This window comes from Micropterus salmoides, unplaced genomic scaffold, assembly GCF_014851395.1.
Source record: "Micropterus salmoides isolate LMB-PRFRI ecotype aquatic unplaced genomic scaffold, ASM1485139v1 Ms_hic_scaffold_3, whole genome shotgun sequence".
Lineage (NCBI taxonomy): Eukaryota > Metazoa > Chordata > Actinopteri > Centrarchiformes > Centrarchidae > Micropterus > Micropterus salmoides.
The window spans coordinates 24495582-24518840 of NW_024042261.1; the positions used below are offsets into that span (position 1 = coordinate 24495582).

The 23259-nt window shown below is 39.5% G+C and overlaps 1 protein-coding gene across 3 annotated transcripts; it reads right to left on the minus strand.

The window, feature by feature from the left end:
- Positions 1-7746: 7746 nt before the first annotated feature.
- On the minus strand, positions 7747-22661 carry calm3a (calmodulin 3a (phosphorylase kinase, delta)). Of its 3 annotated transcripts, XM_038693154.1 has the most exons (7): positions 22414-22661; positions 15605-15635; positions 14846-15032; positions 10734-10877; positions 10106-10212; positions 9678-9813; positions 9451-9479 (listed from the first exon to the last, which is right to left on the minus strand). In XM_038693154.1, exons 3-7 carry the CDS (start codon positions 14991-14993, stop codon positions 9451-9453), a joined length of 564 nt encoding a protein of 187 aa, XP_038549082.1. In that variant the 5' UTR covers positions 14994-15032; positions 15605-15635; positions 22414-22661. The 3 variants fall into 3 exon arrangements, with proteins under 3 accessions (XP_038549083.1, XP_038549082.1, XP_038549084.1); XM_038693156.1 differs by lacking the exon at positions 14846-15032 and having other exon boundaries at positions 22414-22659; XM_038693155.1 differs by lacking the exons at positions 15605-15635; positions 22414-22661 and having other exon boundaries at positions 7747-9479.
- Between the last annotated feature and the right edge of the window lie 598 nt (positions 22662-23259).

The following is a 23259-nucleotide window of genomic DNA, read 5'->3' on the forward strand; positions in this document are numbered from 1 at the left end:
GCAATAAGCTTAGCTCACACATCACTGAAAGACAGTTGGATTATTAATTTGACGTGAATAACGAAACATACGGGGCCCAGGGAATTTCAGTTTTGGCTTGTTCTGCTTTTTCTGACTATTTCATCACTAATTGAAAGCAGAATGTTACTTGGTGACAGAGACCTATATAAAGATCAAATCTGTAGAGATTTGAAAAAACTCACTCGCTGTTAATTTGATTATGAAAAAGGTCACATTTGTCGCAGACTAAGTATGCATGTTGTGTATAATGTTATGTGTTATCATATTTAAGAAATGAAGCCCAGATTATACTGTTACAGGTCCAACTCCATGAAAAAACTTAGCAGGATATGTGTGTGAGAGAGAGCATGAGAGAGAAAATAAGACAAAGAACAAAAAAGGTTTCCACATTTTTCTACAGTCTGAGGCCATATTTGTTGAGTGTTTCCTCTGTGATTATCACAGTGTGTTTTCACTGATTGATAACTATCAACTCTGTAAGTCATGGAAATGTTAATCACCAAATCATTTAATTAGCCAGCACATATTTTCAGCTGTGCATGTCACAACGTCTGAGAGTTTTCTCCTTTTAGGACTTTAGTTACTTCTTTGTGTTTGTTTTTACATTCAGAAAACCAGCGATGCAAAACCGGTTTTAAGATCCATAATGGTAAACACTTTCCAATGAGCCGGCCCTGAAGAACTGAGCTGGTGACGGGGATGCTGCTGCTGATGTGAACAGTTAGACCACGCACGCACACACACACACATGCACAGTTGACACATAGGCCTACTAAATAAAATACTTTGAAATCGAAGTATTTGATTTTCTGATACACACCAGTTCTGTTCAATTATAATTGTGACGTATGGTTAAGATTAGCAACAATAGAAGTATGTATTTTTCATGCTCACTTAATCTTCCCACATGGGGCATTTTTTTGTAATGTCCTGCCATTTCATCCATCCATCCATTGTCAACCGCTTATCCTGCGTAGAGGGTCACAGGGGGCTGGAGCCAATCCCAGTTTAGATTGGGAGAAAGGTGGGGTAAATCCTGGACAGGTCACTAGTCCATAGCAGGGCATGTCCTGCAGTTTGATCACTCTAATTCAACAACAATTAAAGTACACCTGCTTTTAATAAAATACTAACTATAGAAAATAAATACTTAATACCACTTCATACTGTAAGTTTGCACAGTACACATAGATGTGCACTTTGAGTCCTAGTGCTAGTAGAGGATTTCATGTATATGTAGTGACTCTCCCAACCTGTTGGTAACCACTTTTAAAAGAAACTGCTCATATTTAATATTGGTAAAACAGGTAAAAACTGAAAAAATTACTGCACCACTGTGACTTGTTTGCAACATCCTTTTATATATTTTTATTGTCTACAGCAAAAAAATGTATCACATCTCTACAGTATGGCACAATAAATCATTTAAACCACATATTGAACTATTTTTCAGTACACATATTCTCATTGACCCTTCTTTGCATATTATGTTACTCCGAGGCATTTGTCCCACAATACACATAGTGAAACTTGAAGTTCTCTAAACTGAGTTCTGGGGTCAAACATAGCCAAGATTTATTGACATTAAAATAATTTGAAAGCAAAATAAAAATAACCTACTTCTGTAGGTTATATACTGTTTAAAGGAGTGCACTTCTAAAGATCAAACTATTTACCTAGCAATGTTAAAATATAGAGTGCTGAAAACATTTGACAGGCCTTCTGTAACACACCCATAGATACAGTTATGGTACAGTGGAAATTTACACAGCAACAGACAGGGCTTTCCCAATCCTACAGACAATACACAGGTACCTACAAAACAGAAATAATGAGCCAGGCCTGCATCGGCTTACCTTGTTTGGTGTTTGTTCAAACCCTAATGAAACCTGAAGATGTTTTCTCTGCTAACAGACAGTTGTTTTTTTTTCAGGAGCTTCACTTACTGTAGTCTCTGTCTAAACAGGCCTCAGCTGGCATAGACATCATCTCTGAGTCAACAACATATTCAATAATGTACAAAATTTGAACATTTTATCTCTTTAAATAAAAAACATATTAAAACCATGCTTAAAACATATATATAGAAAACTAGACAGACTTTTCAAGATGTCATTTTGAAGGTGCAAGGCCTCAGCATGCTTCAAACTAAGTTCAGCATCAAGTCCCCTTTCCTATATTGGAAACAGTTTTTGCAACACTTGTCAATAGGTGAAGCGGTTTGACTATTTCTCAACTTTATTTCACAAAAGTGTTTCCATCTCTTTGTACAAACAAATGCAACCCACACCATGAATCCTTTAAAGTAGAGACTGTCTGAAAGTGTGCACTTTTCCCCAGTATTCCCACTTCAATTCATTACATCAATACTACAAAGAAGATAACACATTTTTGAGAAGAGATAATGGCAGCAGTGGGAAGCAGCCAGGAAGAGGCCATTTTGGCACCTTTGAGTGTGGCCATTTGGAGCACTTAAGCATTTAGACAACACACAGTATGATCTAGGTTGTTAGAAGCATATTGAGGTCATTACAAATACGCTAATCTATGCACTATGAGCGCTGAGAAATAAAAAATGAAATAACAGAGATAATACCCAGAAAAATCCAGACGTTGTCTGCTGAACTCTTAAGCAGATGTACATTACATGCCACAAAATGAAAGAGAACACTCTAACAAAGTGAAATATCACTTTAGCCATCCCCTGCTCTTTAAGACAGGAAGACGAAATGTTGAAAAATAGTCATATGTAGTTCCCCTTTCTAGAAGAATTTAAAGTAAGATTCACTTCTCCTTCCATTCTCTTTCACTTTATTCCAGCAAAAGACAGTTGCAGAACAAGCGAGTTGAAATTCTTGTTGTTGTCTACTGTGAAAATACCTTCTGTATGCATCCAGGAGTGAATATTATATAGGAGGAATATATTTTTTCATCAGCCAATACAGTATTTGGGCAGGATTTGAAGTTAGCAGACACACACAGTTCAATATAATCAAAAAATAAAAAATAAAGCCATTGTGATCTGTAAATAGAAAATGGGAATTTCACATTTAAACCACTTCACTGGAACCAACCATTTGAGGCCACAGGAGGATGTTCTCATAACTAATGGTTTGTATCCCACATCAAGTTCTTTGATTGATTCAAGTTTACAGCTTGCCAGGGATGACTCACCCACAATCTCATTTCAGATACCATCATCATTGTGGGAATTGTCATATTTTGTTTTATTAACATTAGGTTTTAATAACCCAGAGTGATATTAATTTTGAAAACTGATAGGACAATATTATGTTTATCAGATTACTGTTTATTAAACTTTTACTTGTGTGTGCGATACAGAGCTACAGTCGTAACACAGCCCAATCAGGCCATGATAACACACAACACTGACTAAAATGTTACACAAGAGACAGTCTAGTCATTATATAAGAATGTACATGTACAATAATGTCACAAAATGTAATACTTTGTGCTAACATATTACACATCTTCTCAGTCAAGTTACTCTTCTCCAGCGCACAATGAACATATCTTCTCAAGTATTCTGAAGAAAGGTCTTTACTGTGAACACTGCAAACACGTTGTGTCACAAACTTATAATATGATAAGTTCAAATGCTTTTGAGCTTTTGAACATAAATTTTAGAGAATAAAACAGATCAAAGCTTGACCATAGACCTTATTGTAGAGAAGATTGGTTTTGAAACTATTTAAAATACTGTAATAGTTCACATTTCATGAACACATACAGTGTAACATATATGCAAGCCTACACACAGGTTTGTGTTCACAGACTATAACAGTAATCTGTACTCATTAACTTCAACTTAAACTAGAGACCATCTTCCGATGATATCACACCAGCTGCAAGGCCGAGTCGGTTTGTATGGTGCAGTGGAACACATGACATGACGAAGGGAGTTTGCCGAAACAAGTGTGATTGAAAAACAGAACATATACTAATAGCTTGATATGTTCTTAGATTATCAGTGTCAATGAAAAACTGCCTTGACCTCATCTTGTGACTGTGGCTTTGCGAACTGATGCTCATATGACGTTGCTACTTTGAATGGTCATATTGTAACTATGGCTTTGCGAGTCCTGTGTTCTATAGTCTTATGAGATGGTCACATCAGTATGCCATGCTATTCATATCTGAACCTTCAGCCCTAACAATGAAGTGACTTCTTTAGCTGTGCTTTAGGTTCTTATATCTTAGCACAGATGTTTCTTTGTGTGTGACTGGCTGGATGTAAAAACTTGGTAGAAAAGACACTCTTCACCAGCTGGCAGCAGATTTTGTGCTAGCTGAGGATGGAACAATAAATTTATAAAAGACAAGCTTGTGCTCAGATTTTATTTCCAGATTCCCCCCACAAATGTGAACTGTACCAAATGTATTCAATATGCCAAACCATCCTTGCAGGGTCAACTTTTAACCTATGTTTATTTTCACATACATTGTTTTGCTGAACTATTCCCTGGTTTGATTCAAAGAATGTACAACATTAAATATGGTTAGTCGTAAAATTTAGAATGTTTCATTATTGGCAAGAGATAAATGATCAGCTGTTTGGCAAGGACAAGAAGGCCAACAAAAATTGAAAACTGTGTGAGGAGCTGTCACTGCTGTGAGATCACAATCAGAGTAGAAGTTGTTGACAACATCTCTGAGGATTTCAGCAATTTAATGAGCCTTCTCCTTAAATAATATTCTATTATTTATAATTTATAATATATAAATTGATAATTGATAAAATAAAAGGATCTAATGGTCATTCTTGACAGATGTTTGTGTAAAATACTGTGTTAGTATGTGTAGATTATGTAAGATATTTTGTTAGTTGCTGTTGTTAGTTGTAAAAATAAAGGTCGAATGTAATGTGCTGAATATCTGGTTTGAATGTAGTGGTAAATGCGGTAGATTATTATGGCTATGTGTGTCCTTGAGAAACTTCCAGAAAACGCTAAAAGAGGGAGCATCCTGTGGGCCTAAGATGGATACCACAAAACCGCCGCATTCCCTGTTTAATTCCAGGAAGAGACGTATGTTGCGTGTCGTACCCCTGTCGCTCTGTATTATATAAACTGTCCAATAAAGACGGAAAAATAAATATCTTTAAAAAAAATTTAAGAGAAGGTTCAGGGATGTTCTTATAATGGATATGTTGGTTTTGACCTCTGACACCTCCATCCAGTAAACGTTCTGTATCTGTAAGGCAAGGAAGGCAGAAAAAAAAACTATTTGTATTTTTCATATAATTTTCTCATCTTCAGGCCTTTCAAATTGTTCAACGAAAACAATCTGAGAAGATAGAAATCACTATTTGACAGCACAGACAGCCAAGCTGTGACCAGATTTGGCAAATATAGCTTTGTTTTAAGGCAAACAAGATCGGAACTGCTGTTGTAGAGTACGTCCTTTAAAAAGAACAGCTCAGTTGCGTTGTGACATGCTGGGCAGTGTTTTTTTTTTTGTATTTGGGTGTCCTAATATAGAGGTGCAGATCAGAACAGCCTTCCCGAATGTCCTCCTGCTTTTACATTTTGAATAGTCATATGGAAAGCAGTACTAGTTGTAGGCTGTCACGTGATTTTGACAAGATGAGACAAGAAGGAAGACAACACAGGAGTAAGCAAATGTGTTTACAGTGTTGGTTTGGCCATATGCAAAGTGAGAAAGGAGGCAAGAAGTAGGTCATAGTGAATCATGTCAAAACAGCAGATGTAAGATGACAGTGAAGAAGGGGATTATCTTGTTTATGTTTTCGGAAGGGGGAAAGGTTGTATGTATAATTTAAATGAACTGTACAAACATATTACTCCTAAAATAGTTACATTGTTCAAGCGTCTGCATTTTTCAGTACAGTTTACATAATACTACACAGCCCCTTCCCCCAGGAATAATGAGAATGAAAAGGAATACTCCAGGGTTTCCAAAGTAAGGGGGTGATTAGGTTACATTGCATTGTGTAAACAATTATGGGTAGTGGGTGTGGTGCACCCGAGCAAACACATGAATAACTTGCCACACAGCTCATGCACGCATTCACACACACACCCATATTCATAAACATAAACAGATGTCTTATTTTTGCATTTTAAGAAGTGGCTGGCTCAAAATGTGCAGCATATATATCATCACCTTTCATTGAAAACTGTTTTAAACAATTGGTTCATTCAGCTGTAATCGACTATATAGTATATCTTATCTCCTTTGTGACTCAGCCACACTGCATATGCTGCACTTGGCCTAAATTAGACGTTGGTAGTTGAGCTAGAAGATGATGAAACGACCCCACCTAGTGTTGAAGTTATGGTCAAATCGGCTCCTATTCCGTGTTTGTGGTGTCACGTTTTATTGTGTCTACAACTTGACAAACTTGACCTTTATTTGTGTAATCTGCCAACGGTTTTTGATTAGAGAATAGTGTGGATCGGAGGCTTGGTAAAAATGTATAATGTGGCCAACAGTGATGGAAAGGAACTAAGTACATCTAACCAAGTACAGTACTTTGTACAATTCTGAAGTACATTTCATTATTCTAATATTTGCATGCATCAGTAATAATAATGTAATTTTTCTGAATACTTAATATACAATACAAACAACTCCAAACACCTAGTATTAAATATACAAACAGGGAGGAAGAAGTATTCAGATCCTTTACAGCAACACCCCACAGTAAAAATATTACACGTGAAAGTACCGCATTCAAAATTTTACTTAGTAAAAGCACATATGTATTAGCAACAATACATACTTTCAGTATTAAAGTAAAAGTTCTCATTATCATTACTTTACTGGATCATTATTATTGCTTAAATGTTTAAAGATTTAGGCAATACTTGAATTGGTTGAAGTGGAGGTAATTTTACCAGCTTTATATACTGTTGGGTAGTTTAATCTACAATATTGTATTTTATAAAAACTTCACATTTTTTAAGTACATGTACTTGGTTTCTTTCCACCACTGGTGATAATGCTGTAGATTTGTAGCTTTCTGTAAAATACATCGGATGTCCAAATTACTCCATTTATGCCCCAATATTTGTCAATACTGGACACTCCCTACATGTGGGATTTATATTCAAAGTGCAGCTGATGGAGCCAGTGTGTGAGAATTATACTCCTGCACGACACAGTGGGAGCGACACGAGTGAGCTTCTCCAGCCTGCTTTTACACAACCACAGAGAGATAAGCACACCTGCCTGTCATGCTGCAGTTCTTATTGTCCTGCTGAATGGCCTCCTGTTTCCTAATTCATTTATCTGCTTAACTACACGATTAGCATGTGGACACACATCCAATTGCATCCACCTGCTCCAGATAAGAGCCCATCTCATTGGCTCTTGATCATACCTGTCAGCAAGAAGGCGAGAGGTTCCTTGTTTGCATTTAGTGTGTGTGGGTGAGGGGTCATGACCACAGCTGACCTGGATTACCACAGGCTCCTGTAGCAATCTCATGAGCCACTAAATATAGCCCACCCCTGGCATACTTTCTCCACTGAAGGCCTAGAGTGACCTGCCCAATCTAAGATGGTCTAGGATTAGTGCTCCTTTCTCGCACAGGTACACTGGAAGGCAAAGGATATAGTGACATTTAGTCATAAGTGTGGCATTTGTAAATGTCGTAGGCTTTAAATCAATAGAAACAGGATGAGTGTCAATGTAAAATAGAGATTCATGTTAAGATTACACATGACAATGAAATGCAGGTGAAGTAAAGCTCAGTCAATTTATTGATTTATGGAAAATATATCACATCTTTACATTTGAGATACCATCAGAAGTTAACAATCCATTTATCATTTATTTCCCAACACCTGAATCTAAGTTAACCAATTAAAATGCCAGTATTTAAGTTCCGTGCTTTGAAGAATTCATAAGATACCTCAGCTAACTTGGTTCTTAGATTTAGCCAACCGTTCAAAAAATCTAACACTGAAACCGATCTGACATCTAAAGCTTAATTCTTTGCTACATTCCCATTTCATCCCTATCTGAAAGTCCAATTCTAATACCCCAAATAAAACACATCATCCCCATCACAAGTAATGTTTGTGAATATACAGTATATGTATTCTGTTCAGTAAAACAGCAAGCAGATTGAAGTTTGAATCACCGGACTACAAATCGAAGATCAGACACCAACAAGGACGAGAAATGAGTGTAACATATGAGTTGTTATAGCAGCAGCAACAGTGACATTTGGTTTCTTTTTCTTCTTTTAGAACAAAACCTTTTTTAATATCCACAAGGTTTATACCAAAGTGCAAATATGTTCAACTGCATGTATTTTTTTGTTATTATATTAAGTAGATTTATTAGATTCTAATGAACTACGAGTCTTGCAAGAAGGTTGAGGCGTTTTAGAGTATTATGGCACATTTCAAAACCGAAGAGAAAACATGTCACAGGTCATTTACTACAACAATAGGAAATGCAAACTTTACGACACACTAATATATATATAGATATATTTGGTGACCAAAGTTTGTCATCAATACATTAATATTTGAGAACACATTTATAAAGCATCACATCAATATTGTATGATCAGGATATGTTTGCAATATATTAACTGCAGTCCTCAAGTTTCTTTTCTCAATAATCATCCTGAAGCAATACAACATTACTGTCTCTGATCAGTTCTGCAGGCAAAGTAAAGCCCACCACTCACACCAAGACAATTTAACATCCCCCAAGGGGGAAAAAACATCAGTGCTTTTCAGTCTCTAGTTCTTGACTGAACTCATCAAGGTATAAGAATGCTCATCTCCAAACGAGCACCAATGAACACCCTACGTTGCAACTATTTGCTCTTGCAATAATCAATAGTGACACAAATTTTACAGATATATAGCTATATAGTAATGTATATAACTCCAGTGTGTACACAATCTGACCACTACCAGTGATGGGATCAGAGCCTCCTTGTTGTGACAAGAAACCGCCACAGAAAGGGAGCATGCAAGAAGAGTACTCAATTCAGTATTTAGAGAATCACCACTGGTGCAGTTTTTCTTTGTTGAATATTGGAAAGAATGAAATAGCAAACTTCTCTATACGAACTGCAGCATGGCTTCCTATCCCTCTGCCTTTTCAGTGTTGCTCTTTCCTCTAAATTAATCAGGAGCTGGGTGACTCAGCAGAATCTTGGTCTGAAGTACAGGGCTTTGGCCCTCTTAAAGCTTGGTCCATTAACTTCTCTAGGGATTATTCTGTTGGTGTTTGCTAAACAGATACCTTAGAAGTAGTTGGATGCACTGAAGCACAAATTGCAAATTCTACAAATATGTGATTTTGGGGTCGGGGGAGAAATGTGTCTATTGATCATTTGATAATTGTTCCTTTTTTTGGTTCTTAAAGACAATAATCTTAGAAGGACAAGCAACGTTGAGAAAAATTCCAGTGTTCTCTTCACTTGGCAGTCATCATCTGGACAAACTCTGTAAAAAGAAACACAACAATGCAATTTCTGCAGTTGTTAATTATTTCGCTACAAGAAAATGTTAAAATGATGTGGAAGCCTATCATACACTGACATTGTCCCTGGTTTCTGTCAGTAATGTAACAAGAAATGTGTTCCTTGTTCAAAGACAGACAGACAGACAAAAGGAAGAATTCAAACTAAAAGAACTTCTTACCCTCATAGTTGACCTGACCATCGCCGTCAATGTCAGCCTCGCGGATCATTTCGTCCACCTCCTCATCAGTGAGCTTCTCCCCTAAGTTGGTCATGACGTGCCGTAACTCTGCTGCACTGATGTAGCCGTTACCATCCTGCAGATGGCAACAAAAAAACTATTATTATTACATTTATTTACCATTTTACATAAAAACTGAAAGTGAAATATCGCTGAAGTTAGTTTGTGTGTTTCTACTATGATGTCCTAGGACAGCTAGGTTAGTTTTACTTGGTTTTCTCAGTGCCAGGTATCTCTTTACCTGTAAAGTCAGTTACATTTATCCATCACAAGGATACAATGGATGTGCAAAATGATCTCTGGCAAAAAGAGATGCTCACTTTGAGTGTTGCTAGTAGATATTCTCAGCATACTCAGTCCTAATGTACCTTGTCGAAGACTCGGAAGGCTTCTCTGATCTCCTCCTCACTGTCTGTATCTTTCATCTTTCTGGCCATCATGGTCAGGAACTCAGGAAAGTCAATTGTACCATTACCTACACAGACATACAAACAGAAAGAAGTGTGTTACTTTGCTCTTAATGTAATTTCACTCGAAAAACTGAGCATATAAATCCAAAAGGATAAAAATTTTCATTCCATAAAATGTAAATAGGAAATACCCCACCTTTTTTCTTAACGACCAAAACATGTGGCTACACATACAGATTGTATTTGATTAAGAGTTGAGCCCAAACGATTAATCTGTACTGCTGATAACATATACTGTACATACACACATTTTAAGTACACAGCATTAACATGAAGTACATATAACATAGTTTGTCTCTCAAAGAGAACTGACAAGTTTAAAGGAAGATAAAAATGTCATGGTGGTAATTTAAAGCCAAGTGCTTGTTCTGGTACAATAAATATCTCCATACTGCATATGCTGGTGAACCTTTCCAGGATATTCTTTATGGCAAGAAGAATATTTGACATAATAGATGAGCCTTAAAATAGTAGCGATTTTAGGTTAAAAAGGATAATTTTCTTGTGGATTGCTTTTCTTCCTCACCATCAGCATCCACCTCGTTGATCATGTCCTGCAGCTCAGCCTCAGTGGGGTTCTGACCCAGAGAGCGCATCACCGTGCCGAGCTCCTTGGTAGTGATTGTGCCATCACCATCCTTGTCAAACAGTGAGAACGCCTCCTTGAACTCTGTCATTTTACAGAAAAAAAAACAATGTTAGTATGCGACAAGCAATCACGTGAAACAAAACACTTGGGACGCTGGACTGATGACAGCTCATCTATGCAAATAAAAGCACGGGAGCATCTAGGGCTGTACCAAATAGTTCGAAGCTTCACTCATAACGTTAAAATTATAAACCAGCACTTAAATGTTGCGCAGCTTTTTTGTGTCATGTCTATTCTGTTTAACTCTTGTGTTTCTGCAGAATCACAGATAAAACATTAGGCTACACTATTAGTAGTAGTATTAAAATTTTAGAATCAGATCCCAGTGGTGACTGCGTAAGATTTTTTCCGACTTGTGTGATCCAAACATTTGCAACAACAACAGAGTGTTGTAAAGTCAAAAAGTCAAACTTTACTGGAAAAAAAAAGATAGATGTAACCATATTCACAACAGGTTTTTATCCAACAACAGATTCTGCTTCAAATCGATATTCGCTGGAGTTTACATTTTAGCCTTTTAAAAACAACATTTTCACTGCAGTCAAAAAAACTGTTTGCAGCCCCGTCCTTTGCACGAGTGAGTGCAAAACAAGTGAGTGTCGGTCACACCAAACTAATGCACTGGACTGTGCTTTTGGGATTAGCCTGCTGCCTACGTGTATTGATGCAGATGAAACTGATGAGTTATATTCATTAAAGAAAGTTGATTTAATAAAAAAAAAAGAAGACTGATTTAATCCAATGAATCATTTTATTCAAATTGAGGATTCTGCTCAAGGAGAAGGCTCAAGCCGTGTCAATGGGTGCTTCTCAAGTCTCTTAATTGCATCCACGTTTCCCTCACTTGCGTCTCCCCATGCATCCCTGGTGGGAGGGACTAAGATGCAAGAAAACCAAGCCAGGAGAGAAGTAAATATGTTTCTGGAGACATGAGACATCCTTTCCTCCGAAGCGTCACGTGAAGCGATGTCCATTTCTGATGACAGCTGATACTTCTGATTGAGTTTGTGTCTGCACACATGCACTGTGTTGGTATTAATAACGTCTCACAGTTGTCAGTGCAGAGCAGCATGATAATCTCTGTAGCTGTTAACTGTTTAACAAACGCCTGCACATGAATAATTATAGGTTACTGTATGTCCTGCTCAGAGGCACAGGATCATTTCTACTGGCACAATGCCTATATTATCTGCATTTCTATTTATTGACTCTGACTGTAAATTCGTTATTGAATAACCCAGAATATGATCATGGTGTTTTGGGATTTATCAGGCTAAATGTTTAAGGGAAATTGAAATGATGTAACTCAAAGTTGACACTCAGTTTTAGGCTTTCTGTTTATTTCCTCTTCTGATATCCTTTAACACTATTGCATACATTTTATTTGCATACATCACTGCGTTCCATCATATCAATCCAACGATTTTTTAGCGCAGCACCGCTTTCATTAATTCTTTCAGCTGATTTTGCTCGCGGAGCCGCCAGTTGGTTTCATCAGGTTTCATCATCTGTCGTCTATTTTGACTAAACACAGGGATGACCAGCCTCACATGTGACTGAATAGAAATGACGATAAATTATGTAAAACGTGTTTCTTGCTGACAGACTCTCCGACTCTCTCTGACTTTAAGTGTTGCCTTAATAAAAATTGATGGGAGGAATAACAGATCAGTAAAATCTTTCAAATAAAAGATAATTGTATGTGGGGCTTTTGTTTTTCAGACCTACAATGAACACAGATTTTAACAAGTCAGTACATCATAAAACAAATCAAATATAAGACTTTGCAGTGATACACTTTACAGTTTAGTGTTATCTGTCCTGATGTATCAGATCAGTCCAATCAGCTGCAGCGTCCAATCAACATAACGGCTACCCAATAAGGGGGCGTGTCGGTCAGAAAAAGACTTCCATGAAGAATGCACTGGTATATCCTTGCTCATAGCTCCTCAGAGATCGCTCCTCAATCCTCGATCCTTCATCCTTGATCCTCGGAGCGCAAATAAGAGCTTTGGGATGGTATGCAAGATGGCGGAGCGGAAAAACTTCCGGTTCAAGTGAGGATTGAGGATCGAGAAAACGACAAATAAGAGACTTGAGATGCACCCAATGTGTTACGATCAGGCTCATTATGGAGGGTAGTAACATGTGATTGGGATTGAAAATGAGGTGGAAAACAATAACTGGCAGGGCTCAACGTTAAACCGGGCCAGTTGGTTTGAAACTTACTGGCCCAAAGACAATTTTTACTGGCCCTCCTTCCAAAAGTTATTTATCAGTGTTACAACAAAACTTAAGTTATGTTATATTGTTAACATGTTTAATCAGTTAGTTAAATACATCCTGGATATAAAAAAAACTAAACTAATAATGTTCTCTCGCTTCTATCCTGATTGACAGGTTGCCATGGTAGCAACCATCCCAGTCAGGGCTCGACAATAACAGTGGCCGGATGTCCTGGGGCCAGTAAAAAGTAATGTCGGGCCACTGTTACTGTCAAGCCCTGACTGGGATGGTACTGGTTAATGTTAACGTGTTTAATTAACCGTGGGAGCGCTTGCAGAAGAAATACAACAAAAGAAGAGCTGTACAGGTGCTGCCAAACAACCGGTAAACAAATAAAACAAAATAGGTTCTTATCCCAAAGACAATTAGCTCTTGGCTCAAAATACATTTGTAATACTAGAGGACAAAATAACAGAAAGGGGTCAGCACCCATAAGCCTACAAAATACAGATAAGGAAAACAAACTAGCAGGTAGTCTGCAAACATGAACACTTGCTACACTACAACAAAACAATGTCAATTACAAAAATCTCTCTGCACTGACTGAAACCACTCTGACAGGCAACACTATGGAATACAAACACGATGACATGCAACCCAACAGCGAGTCCTACTGATCACTGCTTCACAGCCGCACTCCACTGTGGACACACAAGCTAATTAAGGTGCAGCTGGGGTTGATTGGAGACTTCCGATTGGTAGGTTCAGTCCGACTATAGCCACACCAATCACCGACGCCAACGAACAGCAACCAGGAAGTAGGCGGTCTCATCTCTGGAGGGACCAATGCTCGACAGGGATTCACATAACTGGGTTTGCATAAACAGCAGAATCTCTAACAGGAACAACAGAATAAATACACTAAATGGCAGCCAGCGGCAGCCGTAACACCATGCAATTAACTAGTTTGTAGGATAAGACCATAATCAGGGCCATGACCAGGACTAGACCCAAACCACCAGCTCATATCCTCACACACCTCTGATTCCTTTAATCTTTTAGACACATTAAGGCTCGTGCAGACTACACGACTTTCAGCACTGGCAGATCGTCGGGCTGTTCAGACTTCACAATGTGCTGTCTTGTGACGCGAGTTTTGAAGTCGTTGTGGGGTTCACACTTCATCGACTGACCGGCGACAAGGGGTCACACACTACACAAGCTGACGAATCTGTCACCCGACTGCTGGTCTCCAAACCACATTTTGTCTAGAAAACACATGTGGAAAGTGACACGGGGAATAACGCGAAACTACACATGAAAGAGTTGTTTAAAGAGGTGGGATTATGGTTTTTGGCTTTTTCCCTCTCCTTTATTGAGTTAAATATCTTTTTTGTGCCTGTAATAGGTTTGCAAAGTGAAAAAGCCCAAAGTCCACCCCAAAGGGAGTTCCCATCTCCCACAGAAAACACTACTCTGAACTGCCTGAAAACGGCTCGTTTGTAGTCCAGCCTTTACTTCCCTTTCTTGTGATGTCACAATGAAAAAAATGTGTCATAATGCTCGCTGAGCGACTAGTCTGACACGCCCACAAAAACACCGGTGGAAAAACACTGAGCTGCAGCAAACCTCCCCTCTCCCTTCCAAACACTAGCTACCCTCCAAGCAGTCAATGGATATGAAGTTGTTACTGTGATGTAGAGACAGAGGTCAGTTAAAACTTTATGGATGAAAGATACTTTTGTTACAGATTAATAACTCACCAATCTGAAACTCTTGCTCCAGTCCATGTTGCCAACCTGGTCGGCATGTATGTTTACCGGCCTTTCGCTGACCTGCCCTTCTCTGCTTCTGATTGGCTAGTAGTCCTTCACTAGGAACTGCGCATGTGCAACTCCCAACAAAGATCATTTAGAGACAAGATGTATCACTCCATAGCTAAAACGAAGCCTTCAACACACAGGGTGAAAAGAGGAGCTACAGCAAAGCATGACAAAAAATGTGTTTTTTGAAAATTAAACCATGATCTGATTCAACCTCTATATAGGATTTTGAACCTGAAAATGAGCATAATACCACCTCTTTAATATTATAAAGATATCAATTATAAAGAAAGAATATGGGTGAAAGAATGGATTAGCACACGCAGGTAGCAGGGATCATCAATGCTGCAGAGAGCTGGAGGTGAAGAAAAAGTGTTTGGATGTGGATGTTGAGTCGGCCAACTCTGCTCCTGATATTTAGCATGCTAGATATCCGTCTGGCGTTGTTGATGTGTCAGCGATGCATTGGGGAGCCATTTTGATGCGTAGTTGAGTAGTTCACACATGACAACTGGTGAATGCCAATCGATCGCTGACTTACCCCCGATCACAGCACAATGGTCGGCGAGCTCGCCGACTGGCAAATCAGGCTTGAAATTGTGTGGTGCGAACTAGGCTTTAGTTGCTTTGGTGGAGAATTATGGAGGTGCTAAACCTAAAACAAACCAAACACGTAAGGGTGTAAGGGTGTGCACTCACCAGCAATCTGCTCTTCAGTCAGCTGATCAGCCTGTTAACAAAAGAATAAGACACAATAAGACAAAAATAAACTTTTGGGCAGCTGTGTTAATTAGAATTATTTATTTTATCATAGAATGTATTAATGGACAGACTAAAGCTGATGATACACGGGGCAACTTTTTGAGCAATGTTACTGGGCAATCTTGCTAGTGGCAAGTCCGACTATGTTTTGAACGGATAGCAGCGGTGCGGGGCAGGTGGCGGAGTGGTCGAGGAAGGGATTACGGTAGTAATCTTTACTCATTACCATTGACGCCAATGTTGCTCTGCACGATTGCTCTAAAATTTGCTCTGTGTATCATCAGCTTAAAAAACAGTCAAATGTTCTAATTCTATCTACAAATGCCAAATATCTTCACTGATATGGCTGATATAACAACCGCGATCACACTATGCTGCTTATCAATTGGGTAAGTTAACCCAGGGTTTCCCAATCCAGCCACGACCACATTCACAAAAAGGGGCAGTGTTTGCAGCAGATGACTACTCGCAAACATGGACAAGTCTTCTGGCAGCCAAGCAGCATATTTTACAAACAAAGAGCAAACTATAATATTAGACAATTATGAAGAAGTTAAACACATAATCCAGACTAAAAGGAACACAGCTGCAAGTAGATCTGACTATAATTACATTTATGTATTCCACTAAATGAATGTGAATGTGCTGCTCAGATGTATTCTCAATGACCATTTTAGCCTTTTTCTTTCAGCTGCAATGGCTGGGTGTTGGCATTTCGACATTAAAAGCTGCAGGTACTGAATAAGTGGTCGTTCAACTCCCTTTCAGGAACTTTTCGTTATTTCAAAAATCAGATTCATTATTTAACGCAGTCAAAAATGTTCCAAACATTCTTCTAAATTAACTAAACTACAATACACATCACACACAGCAGCCTATAAAACAGTCTGTGGGATCTTCTACAGATGGTGACGACATGTTCCAAGAGAAATGATTGGTCAGTAGGCAACCAATGCTTTTATATACACAATAATACAGTGCAGTGTTTCCCAAACATAGGGACTTTCTCATTTCCCAAATTTCTGTCTCCTCGACTCCTCGATCCTCAAGCGTGTGACCCGGAAATCGATCTCAGCACGCCATCTTGAAGGACATCTCAATTCTTAAAATGCACATAGAGGAGCGAGGATCGAGGAGGCTTGCTGGAGGAGCTATAAACGAGGATACATCGGTGTATCCTTTGCGGAAGTCTTTTCAGCCGCTGTGATGTTTACAAGAGGCGTGACAAGCAGCTGGACCAACCCATGGCCAGAGCAGGATGCTGCAGTGTTCCTGTTGAATTCATAAGTTGTATCAGTTATGCCTATTAAAAAGAATCAAATGCGCGATCAAACTTTCTGCCCTTCACCGTTTGTGTAGCGCCTCATAAAGCGCTGTTCTAACCACATTCCTTAATGTCATTTCACTTTGATATCACTGATGTTGTTATTGTTGAATGTCATGCAGGATTGTGAAAATGAACAGTAAATAGCGGCTGGATGAAGCGTCTCCCCAGTGCCACAGCAACATAAATTAATAATAAAAAATCTCCCGACACACCGACAGGATCGGTCTGGATCTGGTGTTAATTCATGTTCTGTGTTCTTCTACACATCCAAAAGGTCTCACACAGAGTCCAGTTTCATACAGTAAAGGTTTGTGGAGTAAAGCAGCTGTCCTCCTGATCAGTCCTGAGCTCCATCAGAGTCTAAACGTGGATTATAGAAGCTGAAAGTTTAATTCTGTTTCCTCTGTCTGTCCTGTCAAGTTTATTACTGCAGTTTTTTTTTGTTTTGTCCCGCGATATTTGCTGTGACTTTACTGCACGGATGGAAACGTTTAAATGACTGACAGCAGCCGTTCTAATCATCAAAGTAAATCATTAAAGAAAACACTCATACATCAATATAACACACAAGAAAGAAATCGCCTGGAAAGCTACAGTGACTGGTGGAGGTGTCAGTAAAACGTCCATGCAGATGCTGGTCTCTAAATCTGATAAAATAATTAGTTGGTGGGGGGCAGGTGGATGATTTATGCGTATAGGCCTCCGCTCTTGAGCTAACGTTACAGAGTGATGCATCTTACTTGTACAAAATCTTTGTTGGGAGTTGCACATGCGCAGTTCCCAGGTACAACCACACAACATCATTGTTCCACATCTTACCATCAGTACTAAACGCTGAACTGTTGCCGGTGTTCTGACGATCTATGCTGCCTTTCTGAAAAATGCTACCTTAGCGCAAATCGATAGACTCGACTCTACTCGGCCCTGCTCCGTTTTCCATTGCAGACAGTACGCACAGATAGTACGTAGCTTGTCGTCATAGCGACGCCACACACAACTGCCGCAACGCCAAACACAACTGCGACACACACACCAGTGATCCACACAGCTTTCTCTTTTTTAAGTTAAAACGTTTCAACATTACTCAGAATGTAAAGACAGATAAGCGGTATGAAAACCTTCCAGCTGTGTTTTGCTCTGCCGTTGTTGCTGCAGCGGTCTGTGTGACGGCGGGAGCAGAGGGCTCTGTGAGCGGGCGGCTGGCCGGCCTCACACGCTCCTCCCGCGGGTTGGCGCAGGCTTCCCCCGCAGCCACTTGCTCCTCAACTCCGAAAATATTCAAGTATATTTTTGTTCATCGATCACTTCTCGTAAAACTGTCAATATTCGAAATCTACACAGCTGATTTCTCACCTCAAAACTTCTCAGAAGTGGATTAAGTGATGAAATTCCACACGAAAACTGTAAAATATAAAACTGTCTGGTGCAGCAATGATGATGCAGTGAATAGTGAATATTCTCTCTCACCAATCAGCAGTCTGTCGTGTTCTCACGTTACATTATAGTATCCCTCAGCTCGCGAGGTGGAAATTTGGGAAATGAGAAAGGCCCATAGGGCCCATAGATTAACAGCCGCCCAAGTAAATTTGGAGACCCATTTTTAAAATCGTTCTTCAAGCAGCGCAGCGCATATTTGCGCAGAAAGTATAAAACACTACATGTGTAAATTAAAAGTAAATGGACACATGTAATTAACTTTACCAGACCCTCTTGGGCCTCAGACCCGCCCACCAAAGTCTCTCCAAATTCTGTGGGAAACACAGAGTAAAAAGATGTCTATGAAGATTCTCAGTCATCCAGGTCATAGTTATCCAACAAAGGTTAAAATCAAGGGCAACTGGACTTGGTGAAGATACTGGAAGACGTTTCGTCCCTCATCCAAAGGACTTCTTCAACAAACGTAACCTATTGGCCTCAGGTGAAGATACCAACGATGGTCGTTCAGTCTTGGCCACAGGTAGTCTTAACGACTGTAACGACTGTCGTCACAGCAACAAGGAACACTAACGAACCAGCGGTATCGATGACCCGGGCCAACGACCCCACTGAGGTTAAATAGCTGAGTTTCCCTGCCAGTCAGTCAGAACTGAAGAAGTCCTTTGGATGAGGGACGAAACGTCTTCCAGTATCTTCAACCAAGTCCAGTTGCCCTTGATTTTAACCTTCGTTGGGTTACCGAGTAAAAAGCGCATTTTGACTATTCAATTTATGCAATGGCAAAGAAGAGGCAAAATAAAAAGGAAAAAAATGTGAATGTGCTTGTTCAGTTATCGGGAATTTTTCTCATTATATTTGGTTTTGGCTTCGGCCAAGAATTTTCATTTCGGTGCATCCCTATTTGTGTCTTTTTAAAAATATTTTATGACATTAACTCAACACACAATGGTTGATCTTGAAGGAAAAGTGAAGTACTGAATATTTGAAAAAACAAAACAGGTGCTTTTCAATCTCAGGTTCGGAGTTCTAGCATAGCCTGGTCAAGAGGCTTTTCATACTTCTGTTCTCAAGGTGGTGTTCTGTCATAATTAGAAGCAAATATCTAAATAAATAACTCCACGTGTTCCAAACAATGTGAACAATGCTACAGGTGTAATTTGTCAAGTTTCTATGTGATATTAAAATATCCACTGTTGCAATCTCACATCAACACTGACCACAGCAGCTGTGTCAAACCACAAACGTTTAACTGTCAAGTGTTTGATACTCAGACATTTATTTGGGGTAGATTTGACTTCAGCACAATGATTATAGAGATGAACGATTTGAGTAGGCCTAATGAGGAGCACCTGCAGCAGACTCCGCTGTGTCCAAACAACCTATGTAATGTAAATGCTCTTTAAATAAACTAATTCAAAACAGACTGTGACAGTCTGACAGCTGGACCCAGACACTGCCTATGACCTGGCTATCCTTAAATCAATAAAACTAAAATACAGTTTAACATCACCAGTCTTCATTAGACTTGCTGCATTACTAGAGTAAATTTAGACACACATATTGCTTGCAGGGAGTGGAACAACACACTTATTTTTTATTAAGAAAAACACACAATGACTATTTTACACAAACCCACAACGTTAATGTGCTGCTATTAGATAGGTTTCTACCACTTTTACATGTAATAATGCATGAGCTAGTTTGCATTCATTTTTCAACTTCACCAAGACGTCATTCTGCCACTCTCATGGAGGTCTTACCAGGCCTGTCTAAGTCAGTCAACATGCCCACTTCAGGCTGAGAAACTGTGATGAGGGACGGGTATAAATACTCCGCAGCCTAAAATACACACGCCTGCTAAAATTAGTGAGACACGAACAGGGTCGCCAATGTAGCACACAGAATATCACCGCAACTAACCACCTCTTTGTATCTTTAACAGATATGTCAACTGTTGCTCGGCAGGGCTTGCTACTTTGTATCCGTGTGTAGTCCTTCATATTGTCAGATGACTTGTACACAACTGGCATGATCAGATATAACAAGAATGCTGCATGCAATAAAACCTACAAGCCTACAATTGAACAGTACTGTCAGCTAAATTATGAAAATAGGATGATAATTTGACATCGTCATACAGCGAGGAGTACAACCAAAAGTAGTAATCAAGTTAATAAACACAAGTAGCTACAGAGCTAATTATGATACAAACAAAGAAATCTGTTTTCCATTGTATCCATATGCTTTTGCACCACAGATGAAGGAAAAAGGAGTTTCTAATGATTCATTGCCTTTTAAAAACCGAAAGAGATTAAAGCTAACATTTTTTTAGCTCGAGGTGGTGTTAACGCCATGTGTTCTTCGAGTCAATTTCAATGAGTCACCGTGTTGGTTGGAGGGGGTGGGGGATAAAAAAGAAGGGAGCAAGACAGACTGCAGAATATTCATCCTGTCCACCGCCAACCAGTTCCAGTGGTGCAAGCAGTGTCTGGATCACAGCACAGTTGTTAGAGGATTTGTTTGGCTGCTGTGAAAAGTGCCCAAAGAAACATTATTGCTGCTTTTCAACTCATCAGTAAATAAGAGATCATATCGCATTTTTTCATGTGGAGTAGAGAAAACTACAAGGGCTCCAGATGTAATCATACACTAAAGACACACACATTCAGTTTATGCCAGCATGTGACTGTTATTGTAGCATGATCCAAGTTTACTTACTTGGCAGAGGACAAAATCTATCATCAGACCATGTGTCTGTTCTTTCACAATAAGGAGAACAATAGTGGATGACACAAAGGCAGTGATTCATTTGTAGTGCCACAATAGGGCCTTTTGGATATACTTAGTTACCATTTTGGAGGGTGCACTGCGGGTCCTGACAGCACTACTGCACCAAGCATCAGTTTGGTTCAATGCGGGGGGAAGGGAGGCGCAGAAGGAGGGGTGGAAAAGAGGATCATTCAGCAGGAGCAGAATGCGGTTCAACGCTATGGCGCAATACGTAACGGAGGAGATGCTGTCATGGTGTTGCAAAAACACATAGTGCAAAATGTTGCAACATAACCTTCATAATCTCCACGCCATTTGACCAATAAGTGTTGCTAACTGTGAGCAGCATACCTCTACATGTGAGTTGTATTCTTATGTAATCGCAATTGGTGACCTTTTTTTTCGCTTGTTGCGCATGTTAAGTTACACTACATTCAAAAACCCAGCTGATGTGCCTGCAAGAGATACTGCCTATGTTGCAGCAACTTGCTGCGTGGGATGTCAAATTCGTAGTTAGCAAGACAGTTAGCCAGAGTTCTGATATCTGCCTTGCAAGATTAACGACATGGGTTTCGAGATCACGTTAGCCTGGACGGTCTATTTTTACACTGCAACCCCCCTTCACCACCACCACGCCCACTCTCAACTCAAAGCAAGCTTTAAAAACGCTGCAAAGCTTGATCCGACCATGGATTTTAATCTATAGCGTCGTCAAGCACCTGCGCAAATCAGCTAAATTACTGATATAACGTTGCAGCAGGAAACAGACTACCTGTTTCCTTTCGCACCACGACGTGTGTGCTGCGCAGTGACACATACTTATACAGACAATGGCTTTCGTTCATCAACTGCTGAACACGTTACATTAGAAAAAATCTGTGATAAACTGACAACGTTATGTTATTGTATGTAACGTTATACCCCTCCGCAGCTGGATTAACCTGCAGTTTTTAAACTAACGTTAATGTTAGTAAAAATATTAGAAAGCTAAAGTTAGCTCGTCTGCAGTTTTAAGTTGGGTTATTTCATGACTAACATTAGCAGAGGAAATGCAGTATAATGCAGTAAATTAAGGATTAACCTTACTTGGTGCCTGTTATTTCGAGACAGTCGCAATGCAGTGCAACCGATATTAACGTTACTTAGCTAACACTAACGTTAGTTTAGCTGTGCTAAATTACTAACGTTAAACGTTAGCAAGGCGGTTACTCACCATTGCCCCGTAGACTTTTCAAGCTCCGCGAAGATGATAAAACGCCTAAATGTAAGGTTATGTTATTCACCTTACTGATGAGACAGTCACTCCTAATGAAGTACTTAAATTATATCAAACTAGATTAAAGGCTATGTTTCGGCAAATCAATGCAGACGGTTACGTTAATCCAGGTGTTGCAATAGAGTTGCCCGGAAACCTCAATCCAGCATCGCCGACGTGCTATGCCTACTTTGAGTCTTCGAGTACAGTATCCCTCCGCCGGTTCACCTTTGGTCCTCCAACTAAGTGCATTGCCAAAATACTGAACACTGCACATGTTAAAGTGTTTTATTCCAGTACGCGTTCACTATTCATCACTGCATGTTAATTTGACACATAAAAAAGAGCAAAACCACAAATCTCGTTGCTCTATATAAGCGAAGCGCGCAAAGATACTACACCCACCATCCCGCGTCCAGAAGGAACATTGTATGGAAGACAAACTGTGTCTAACACAGTTGCGAAGTGACAGGTGCTGGCACAGAGCTGATGGGTCACTGCAGAGGGTGGAGGACTTCTAGTGAGCCCTTATACAGTGTACTTTTTAAAAATTGTCACGAAAAAACAGTGAGGGAAACTGAAGTAGCCTAAAGCAGACAGGCTGCAAGCTGCATTCACACCTGCAGTTCGGTTCATCAGGTCCAGACCAGGGGGAAAAAACTGTACATTGTTCCATTTTAGTTCTGGTCCCCTTCATGTTCACGCTGACTTTTTACCAATGAACCAAGGGGATTAAATGTTAAGTTATAATGACAGGTAACTTGTTGACAGATTTGGCGATTGTCATCCTGCATAATCAGGAGC